Here is a 10,340-nt window from a genome sequence, read left to right on the forward strand (position 1 = left end):
CAGCAGATGTCCAGCAATAAGCTTGCAAAACCATGCATTCAAATCACCACTTACAGTCATTGTATGCTCAGTGCCATTGCAAAGACATTAAACACTGTAAAAATTCCATCTCATTCTTGCAGGATCTGGAATAGTAATCGCTGTCTTTGTTGTCTTCTTGGTACCATTCAGACCATCAGTTCCATTGTCTATGGGGCAAAAGGTGGAACTAAAGGGGAGTAACTAAAAAATGCAGAGAGTCCTGGATAACTGCTGTAACATGAAGGTTAAAGGCCAAGGGAATGAGGCAGAGTACGAAATAAATTGATACAAAAAGGATCGGATACCAAGAAGTTTCATTCATACAGACTAATGGAGAGAATTCTGGATAAACAACAGTCTGTAATAGCAGGAACCTCACCATTCATGTCTGATTTTGATTCTGCTGCTGATGCACATCAAGAATCAGTAGTGAGTGGTGAGAAAGACAGAGGCAGGCACGGCTGTTAAAGATTAGCCAAAGTACTTAGGCCTTGCTTTGATGCAACCAAGCATGAAACAATACATGAACAACTGGACTATTATTTGAGCCTGAAGAGGTCTCATCATCATATGAGGGGATTAAAAGACTGGGATGGACTAGGATAAAACACTGAACACTAGGTCTGGGAAATGGGTTGGACTGGCTACAGTAAGAAAGGCTAGGCAACAAAGAAGGAAGGACTGGAAACTAGTTAAGGCATTATGAAAACACAGTGCAAGGGACAGACTATGTTAAGACATAATATGCAGAAGTAAGTCCAAAAGGAAGTAACAAATACGCTAATGATCATTGCAATGAAGCTACCAAAACTCACTTTTCTTACCGTATCATTTCTGCCCCTTTCCCTGCTGACCAACAAGTCTTAGTGGGAAGGTCATTATCCTGGCAGCCATTAGGGTACTTTGTGCTTACCATGGCATTCCAACAAATGAGGCATTTTTTCATTTATGAATGTAATCCCTGCAAATTGTTATGATGTGAACAATTGCATCATCACTAGAGTCACCTAGAACCTTCAGTCAGCTCATACATGCTCAACCCACATGTGACGAAAGAGACTACCACCATCATCTTGGGCAGGCACGCCCACATTCCCTAGACCCAGACCCCAATGCCCGATAAGGTACCAATTTCTGGTGGGGTCCTGTCAGTCATGCCACAAGCCAGGAGAGAACCACTGCACTCCCCTCAAGTGCAAGGATAGTCACCTGCTCATCATCTGTGTCTGTGCAGGTAAGAAAAAAAACTTCTAACATGAAAATTTGGGGCAACACTTTTTTTCTCTTTTGGACATATTTTTTCTGTTTCCTTTCCATCCAGGATTCTGCCTGATGGTTCCTTAACCTTCACCCAACTGGACCATTCATTCGATGAGGACAGAAGACAAGTATACCTAGGCTAGTCAAAAGCCTTCTGGCCCATTCAATCCTATCCAGGAATCCTGAACAACCTTCTATTACCTGGTGAAAGTCAGGTGGTGTGGAGTGGGCCAGCTTGCTGGTCCTGAGGGATGGCCTAGAAGCATTCCTTACCCTTAGGCATCTCCTCCTCCTAGCTCCTTAATTGAGATCTCCCAAGGGGAAGCATGCCACTACATGCCAAATTCCCACTGGTTACATAGTGCAGATGCACTATTGACAGCACTAGTTCAGCAGGGTCAAAGTCCAGTAGGTGAACGAAGTGCTCCTGCTAGACATCACCTTCTTTGGTGAGCCAGAGCCACCTCCTTCCCCCACCATACATAAGCCAGCAGCAGTCACTCATCTTCGTCCTCCACAGACAGCTCCTACAGGCACCAGAGGTAATAATAAAACTCACATCACCTGCATTGTAGGGAGGGCTTTATTGGAGCACTAGCTAGGCAAATAGGCACCCTAGGCAGTTCCCAAGTAGGCTGATGTCACCCTGAAGCTAAAATTAAGAGCAAAACAAAAAAAAGAAAGTGTAACAATGCCTTGCTACACTCACTTCATGTAGCTGCAGCTCTTTACATTACATTGCAATGCCAACAACTATGTAAATAATTGAATACTGACAGCACTGGGACTGAATCAGTACAGTACTGCACTTCCACACACTCATCACTGCTGATCATACCCCACCACAGGTTGCTCCCAGGTCATCTACCCCCTTACTCCAACCCAAGTAGGGTCTGGGCTTTATCCCTCTATGCCACTGACATGGCTCTGTAGTAGATATTTTTAAGAAGGAAAATTGTGTTTTCAGTAGAGAGATAGACCACACTTTCTTAAATGATAATGCTACAAGTAAGAAAACAACATTTCATGAACCAGAAAACAGTGTTCTACCTGACAGTTACAGGGAACTGCTACACTAAAACTGTGTTCGTATGGCTATCAATCATCCCTCCATGAAAAACAGAAAGCAGTAATATGATTAAAATAGTAAATAAGAAGTCTACAAAGCATGTCTCACCAGCCATGCAAGGCATTCTGGGGAAGGGAGTGGGGCTGGAATCTTTGAATCAAAGATGACTGTAACACAAAACCATTATCTCCAAATATCACATCCTGCTGACATGAGGAGCATCTACAAGCCATGGAGGTACAGTTTTCCATTTCAGAAGCCAAAACTGTCCACTTCTTGTACAGGTGAGTCCATAAACATGTCTGGAAAATATCAGGTGCTGAATGACATCATCACTAACAAAGAAATGGGTTCAAGATTTAGGCTAAGCTGTCTAGCTTATGTAGAAAAACAAAGAAAAAGAAAATGCAGAATGACAGTTGTGTTAGAAAAGGTCACTGAAAAAGGCAATTTTCTTTAGAAAGAATGGGATCTTTCCCAGACCGGAAAGCAAGAACATATTATTTGAAAGCTGAATTTATGGCAACTTAGAGCAAGATGCCTTGACAGCAAAAACAGAAAACATGGTAAATGAATTTGTCTCCCTGAGCTATAAGTGTAGAAGAAAAAACATGATTATTATTGAGGAAACTAGGAATATGTGCTCAAAATGAAATGTGCAGCAGGCATACACAGAATGCTTGTTCCAGGATTCCAGCATTAGTGACTGAGCCCTCCATGTCAAAAGCTGAACCCAAACTGGATCTTTCTAAGGCATATCATGAAAGACTACATATCCATGATACAACAGCCTATGGATTTGAATAATGAGATTAGTGTATCCAAAAATTATAGGTTCAAGTCTTTTGCCCTACAAATATGTAGAATGTGTGTCGTCTCTGAAGAAGATCCTGATATTTTGAAGACTCCTGTCAAAACTGATACCATGTGCACTGGCCTATGCCTTGTTACTAACTTTTTAAAACAGATCCACATGAGCGGCCCCAGTATTTGGTTATCACTTCCAATCATCTATGTGCCATACTGGCTGGGGAGATGTGGTGGTTAGTATCAGTCCAGCAAGCTTTCAGAGAATCTTAGGCAGTTTCTGTTATGATACACCCCAAACTGCTCTAGGACAAATAGCGCTTGACAGTTCAGAAATAAAGTCTGGGAGTACTTGGAAAATGCTGTAGGGATTACAATGTTACAAATGATGAACTAAAGAAACATAAAAGTCATGTTATATGTACTCTTATCTGTAGTTAATCTGATCCACAATATGATATAGCACATTTACCTCAGTACCACAAACAGTTTGAGTCAAAGTAGAAGTACAGCCCATCAAATTTATATGAACTGAAATCTCTTTGGAAGGATTCAGTTCATCTCTGATAATTAGCTGGTTCCAGCAGTGAAGCGGGATAAAGCACTGACTGGGGTCCAGGCAATCTAAGATTGATTACAGCTTGGGCACCTGATGGAGCTGGCAGGGGAGGATGAACGCACACATCCTGGGGAGAAGCTGGGACAGACCTGGTTTCACACTGCTACAATCCCTTGGAGGATGAGTGGTGATGCAAATGTGTGGCCTGGAGACAGGTGTTATGTTCACTGAGCCACTGCTTGGCGGTAGCCTTCAGTGTGGATGTGCAGAACAGTGCACATACAAGAGAAGGTCTTATTGGCCTCAGTGGTGACACAGATGTCACATTCCCCCACCCAGGGGTGGGGTAAGAGTGCATTTCTAATTCCGTCATTGCTGGGATGCCAGCCAAGGCATAAAGCACCCTCATTGCTACTTAAACAACAACCCCCTTTGTACAGTTCTAGCCCGAACACTGGGAGAAATTCCCAGTGTTGATGAATAAATGGGCCATTCCCAACTGTGGGAAGATTGATAGTTGGCAGGCAGAAGGGCCAAATGCTTTAGCTTTTTTTGGATTGGGCCAAAACACAATGACATCAGTTTTTGCACCAGCCAACCTCAAAAACTGAAGCCTAGAATTATGATCTGGTCCCTCACTCTTGTTTTTTTTTTGTTTGTTTGTTTGTTTTAATATCTGCTGTATACAGTATTTTAAAAGAAAAGAGTAACCAGTCATTTGTCTCAAAATGCACAGTTTATGAAAATGCACTGCATCTATCTGACTTTAAAAAAGTAAAAATAACACCTTTTATTGCAAGTGATGTACTGACCTGTAGTAGATTGTAGAAGGGGGTGAAGAAATAACACTTGAGGACAAAGAAGTTCTCATTTTAATTCCCTAACCAGCAATAAATGGCAGATCAAGAAAGCCCAGTGACCTGCTTTCATGTTTAATCAGTGTAATGTTAGCAGGACAGCTGCACTGTTCACTTGAACAATCAAAGGAAACAAAGCTGAATGGACCTTTTGAACTCTTTTATCCTGGTTTTAATTAACCTTCCAGAAATACGCAGACATTTTGTCCACTAGGGGTTGTAAAGGAAAGATTTCACAAAAAATATTCGCAGCTTCACTGCAGTAGAAGAACAATTCCGAATCTTCCCTTCTCCATTACAAATAGTTATAAACCATAATCCTATGTCATTCAGCTACGGTATGGCAATCTTCAAAGTTAATGTTCTGCTTGGCTTCCTTTTCTGTCACATTACTTGCCTCTCTGTGTTACTAACTAGTACTTGAGTTCATGTTCTGCTCTGCTGATTTACTTCCCTTTACTTTAAAGTTTTTGATAATTGATTTGCTTTTGTGCTTTTTATTATCAAATCACAGTTTATTATTTTTGTCTTTCAGGTCATAATATAATTGTCTATATTCATGCATTAGTTAATATTGGTGGGTTGTACTTAATCTATTCATATCACAATTTCATGGTTGTACTTGGTCTATATACAGTATTTCTACTTCATGTAAAGCTTATTTTATAAGAAAAAACTTTGTATGTGTTTGGAATAATGCTGTATTTTTGTTATTCTCCCAGGCTAAGACTGAAATTGATCAGTTTTGATCAGTGCTCTACCCTTGTCAACAAATTCAAATAAATAAAGTTTTTTGTTGAATTATTAAAAAAAAGTTAAGATTGTTTGAGCATTAAAATAAACCTGACTGCTCCTTACTGCCCTTATAATTTGCACATTTTCACCAGTATACAGCAATGGCACAATATACAACATTTGTAAAGCCAGGTAAAAGACGAACTCAGAGATGTGTGCATGCCGTACTAAACTCACAGTGGCCATGTAACTGCTGCTGCACAGGTTTTCTACACATATTGCATGGACACTCGGACAGAAATACACCTGTGGTTTCAAACGTACCTGCTGCTTCTTTCACACCACCGCCACTTCATTTACCTTAAGATATTTAACAAAATAAATCTCCTATTTTAAAAAAATTGGACATCTGCTGATCTTATGGCTTGACATCTGGAATCATTACAAATAACTAATCAAGAAGTTCTTATTCTTAGGGTTATTATCTCACAAATGGTACAAAAGTAATATTTAGTGGATTTATTGGAACCTGATTATATAACCTGATTTGCAATGTTCCTGAGAGTGATTTAAAATAGGGCACTACATCTTACTAAAGCAAGGTATTCAAACTGAAAAGGATTTAATTAGCAATAAATGGATCCTAATTCACAAATCCAACCAATATAGTTTCAGACAAACCTATGTCTCAAGGCAGATCAGCAGAAGCAGCACAGTGTGTGCCCTGTGAGTGGAGTGTTCTGACCTGGGTGCAAGAGGTCACAGAAGCCACAGTAATAATACTGTGTCCATGTTGGCTGTTCTGTAATAATTCAATGACACTACACTAATGGTTCTTTATAGGCGTGTGTGTGTGTGTGTGTGTGTGTGTGTGTGTGTGTGTGTGTGTGTGTGTGTGTGTGTGTGTTACATTACTGGTTCTCGACAAGTGTGACATTTACAGGTAATAGAAGTCACACTTCACTGTTCTTCACAGCTGCACTCACTTAACCCATAAAAAGCATAGATCTGAGCATTGCTTTGAAATAAGGATGTGAATTATATGTTTTTATTTAACAATACAAGCACTACAGAAATACCACCCTTGGGAAGAACCTGTTTGGGAAATTATTTCTAACTGCCCATGTATATACAGTATAAAGACTAAAAACTACTGAGCTAAGAATTCTGAAAGATGCTTATCATTTGCCCACCACACACACACACACACACACACACACACACACACACACACACACACACATGCTTAAGTTTAGGTTGTGACCCATGACTACTGTTGCTGCATTGCTGACCTTTGATGAGCTTTGGAGTTTAAATCCCATCAGCCGGTCAGTATGTTTATAGTATGTTTACTTCACGGTGCTGGTCACCTAGAATCAGAAATGATCCTTGGGCTTCAATAGACAAGCTAAGGATGGAATGTTCAGTAACCAGTGGGAATATGTTTCTCCTTCAGTGGATGGGCAGGTAGTATGGCTTTCTGTAAAACTATGCTTTTTACTCTAAGCAAGGACATATTTTAGGACCAAGATACCATCGTTTAGGTCGATAACACCTTTCTGCTTTCATAAGCAAATTCAGCTAAATCATACAGCAGCTAATAATATGCATGTGATGACCACACTAAGAATACCAGCAGTGCTTCTCCACTGGACGTGGCCCAAAAACTCATCCCTGTATAAGAAACACAGTGGAATAACATTCCCAAAGCATGGCAAGTCACAATACATGAGGTGATGACAGATGTGTCCCTGCCGAGGATCTAAGAAGGAATAACAATAGCAAAGGGGAGCATAAACAGAAAGATAAAGAACAGTAGTACATAAAATCAGAAATCCACAGTTACCAAGGCTTGCACCCTGCCCCAGCAAGCATCTTTATTTTAGCTAAATTAACCTAGAGCCCTAGAGCTTGTACTTGGATCTCCAAATACAATATTTTTACTTAAGAAGTTCAAAGTGTGAGACCTTCAGCTGTTGAGAGGCATCACTGTCATATTTCAACATGCAAACTCTGTGATCATAGGCTTGTCCAAATCAAAATGTGGGGTGCCATCTACTCGGGCCATCCTGTACTGACCAGCAATTTATTAGACTAAGGCACAGGTGAGTGGTGTTTCCTGTACTTTTTCCATTCCCAAAATGTATTCAAAGTGGAGGAGGAGGAAGTTTAGGGGTATGTAGGAGGTAGAGTTCCCTACAAGCACTGCGTGTGTGTGTGTGTGTGTGTGTGTGTGTGTGTGTGTGTGTGTGTGTGTGTGTGTGTGTGTGTGTGTGTGTGTGTGGCGGGGGGAGGGGTTTCACTTTAGCTAAATAAAATGTGCACTGATTATGTGTTGACAGACTTGTATGTTACCAGTCCTCAGACACCCACAGATATTTGTAGGTCTCTGTTTTTATTTTTCCCACCAGCCTTATAGGTTCATACATTCATATTTACATACTAGGCTATAAGTCAATAGACCATTAGAAGCTAGTCACTGTGATTCCCACTACTTTCTCCATAAAACTCTCAGGAGCTAGAGCAGTTATAAATGTATGGATTTTCTTCAATTTGTCAAATAAAACAATTTCCTGCTACCATAAATTAGAAAGTATTGTAGAAGCAGCAGCTCACCTTGGATACTCTACTGTAGCAGTTAATCATGTTCATGTCAAATGTAATTTTATTTAATGGATAGTAACGTTACAATATGTCATTATCTCTGTCACATGCGCACACAACATGTTTTCATACTGACTGTATGTGTACTTTTTTGATTGTACGTTTTTCTGTGAATTGCAGGAGTTGATAGCTGTCTCAGGAGGTTGTTACTGCCTTCAGTCTGTGGTGCCTATTACCCTTCAGGTAAGCTGATCCACAGCTTGCATTTGTTGCAGTAGGAAAATGGCAGGTAGAGTTGTAATACTTATTAGTGCCCCTTAATCCTGTCCAGTGAAACCATACTTTACAGGTATAATACTGGTCATACTTAGCTGTTTGAAGTGCTTTTTGCATGCATAATGACATGTTAAAGCATCCCTTTTAAGGACTATCAGTACTATATTAAATGGTTAAGTCAAGCTGGCTCAGTGGTGTAGAGGGATGAAGCCCTGACTGCAACCCCTTTGATGTGAGTTTGATTAGTGGCCTGGGCACTTAAGAAGCTGGTGACATGAGGGGTGAATGAGGAGGAAATGCCTATTTTCTTTTGGGGGGAAGGTTAGTGGAGTTAGCTACATGCCCATATATTGGGGACAAGTAATGATATAGGCAGCTTCATATTGTAAAGTGGGTGGGTGAATGAGTGGTGCACCACAAAGATGAGGAATGGCTTTTCCGAGTAATGTTGCACATCCACTTTGTAATAATATACTGGTATGTCGGGCGATAGTTAATCCTTAACAGAGAATCCCAGGTGGCTACAGTATGACAGATCCAGTATGTCCACTTCTTTCCCATTCATTCTGATGAGACCAACCTGGTGAAAGGAGATGTCCAAAATATTCCCACCCTACAAATTCTCCCACCCTCCACTTGGTAGGGGCCGAAGGAAAAGCAGGAACTATTGAGGGTGTCAGGGATCTGAAGTTAGTGGCAACTGGCATAAATAAATTAGTGCAAATCAGCTGCCCTTTTACTAGCCATATAGTCTTCAAGAATTATGATCAATGCAAGATGATTACTTTGTTTTACTGGGTAGCTAAGCCTACAAGCATGAGATTGTGTGTTAATTAGATGAAAATCATAAACACCAGTGATCATTAGTTTGTCCATTTGACCATCCAAAAGTTAGAAATTTAATTAATTTGGATTTTCTTTCAAGTCCAACTGTGAAATTCTCCAAAAAAAAAAAAAATAGTCACGTATACAGGTTCTAACAGTTAAGATAGTCCTGAAGTCACTGTCAGTTAACCCCTTTTGTTGTATTGACATTTGTAAGTAGGGGAACACCAGAATCCTTTGTATTTTTCTCTCCATTTCCATATGTCAAGTACAGACTTTGTTCAGCATATTCTTAAATGAGTTCCCATAACTTGTGAGCAGTGCGTTGCTAAAAGCCGCCCGCTGAGCATATTAATAGAAGGTTTCCTAGATGTAATGTAGAGGTTAAGTTCAGTATGTGGCAGGTGGCAAATGATGACTAGCAAAACCATTGCAGAGTTCTTGTTTGGTAACTGGCTTTAGCCAAGGTATTTGTTGCTTTTCTCCTCGGGCCTCCATTGAAAACGGGCTCATTCTAGGCCCAGTGGACTTTCCCGGTAAACAAACTGCAAATAAATAAATAAATAAATAAAAATAAATGTTACTAACTTTGAAAAAGAAGCAAAAAAGGAAATAGCTAAACCACTATGTCAAGAGCTTTTTCAGCAAGCCCTGCAAGTTGTACAGGACACAGCCAAGCCAGTTATCATACTAACCAGATTAACAACTGTGGCATCAGATCCATCTCAGTGCACTGAAATGGGGACAGCCAAGCCATTTAAAATAGTAAAGAGATTAACAATTATGGCATCATTCCACTGAAATGAGAACTACATCTCAGTGTACCAAGTTATATGATACAGTGTCTGTGTTCCCAAAGACAGAGACGTTATTTCATACAGCTTGTTTAAATTTAAATATGGATCTAATTTACATAAATGTGACAGAAAAGCAGCCATTTTATTTCAAATGGACAGCAGTGAATGCAGCAATAAGCAGAGGAATTTACTCTGAGCTTGTCTACACTCCTGCTATCAGAGACTCTCTCATAAGAAGATACACTATTTCAAATGCTCTTAGTTTGATGCAAAGTTGTAAAGGAAAAGTTTGTGTTTGATATTTTTTTATATTTTTGAAGCAAAGAAAAACATATACCTAATAGCATATGTATATATGAAATTAAACTTGTTTAAAAAAGGGTTAGGGGATGGTATAAAGATTAAGGAGTTTATCTTGCAGTCACAAGGTACAGGATTCGATTCTCATCTTTAGAAGGGAAATTGGCTAGGCATAAAATGGCTCACAAGGGCAGCGATCCTAGTATTTGCCTATGAACCTATGAGCTATG

The 10,340-nt window shown here is 39.9% G+C and overlaps 1 protein-coding gene across 1 annotated transcript; it reads left to right on the top strand.

Annotated features, from left to right (window-relative positions):
• The first annotated feature begins 351 nt into the window (after positions 1-351).
• On the top strand, positions 352-10,109 carry LOC122787961 (ribonuclease P protein subunit p30-like). Its single transcript, XM_044054888.1, has 5 exons — positions 352-450; positions 7,778-7,975; positions 8,093-8,155; positions 9,599-9,778; positions 9,843-10,109. The coding sequence occupies exons 1-5, from the start codon at positions 352-354 to the stop codon at positions 10,107-10,109; spliced, it is 807 nt and encodes a 268-aa protein (XP_043910823.1).
• The last annotated feature ends 231 nt before the right edge of the window (positions 10,110-10,340 follow it).

Source organism: Protopterus annectens, chromosome 13.part0 (genome assembly GCF_019279795.1).
Source record: "Protopterus annectens isolate FY-2018-M chromosome 13.part0, PAN1.0, whole genome shotgun sequence".
Lineage (NCBI taxonomy): Eukaryota > Metazoa > Chordata > Ceratodontiformes > Protopteridae > Protopterus > Protopterus annectens.

Coding starts and splice junctions, on each gene's coding strand:
- LOC122787961 (XM_044054888.1), top strand. CDS start 352: ATGGAGAGAATTCTGGATAAACAACAGTCTGTAATAGCAGGAACCTCA. Junction 451..7,777: donor ATGCACATCAAGAATCAGTA/GTGAGTGGTGAG, acceptor ATAGACCATTAG/AAGCTAGTCACTGTGATTCC. Junction 8,156..9,598: donor TGGTGCCTATTACCCTTCAG/GTAAGCTGATCC, acceptor ATAAATGTTACT/AACTTTGAAAAAGAAGCAAA.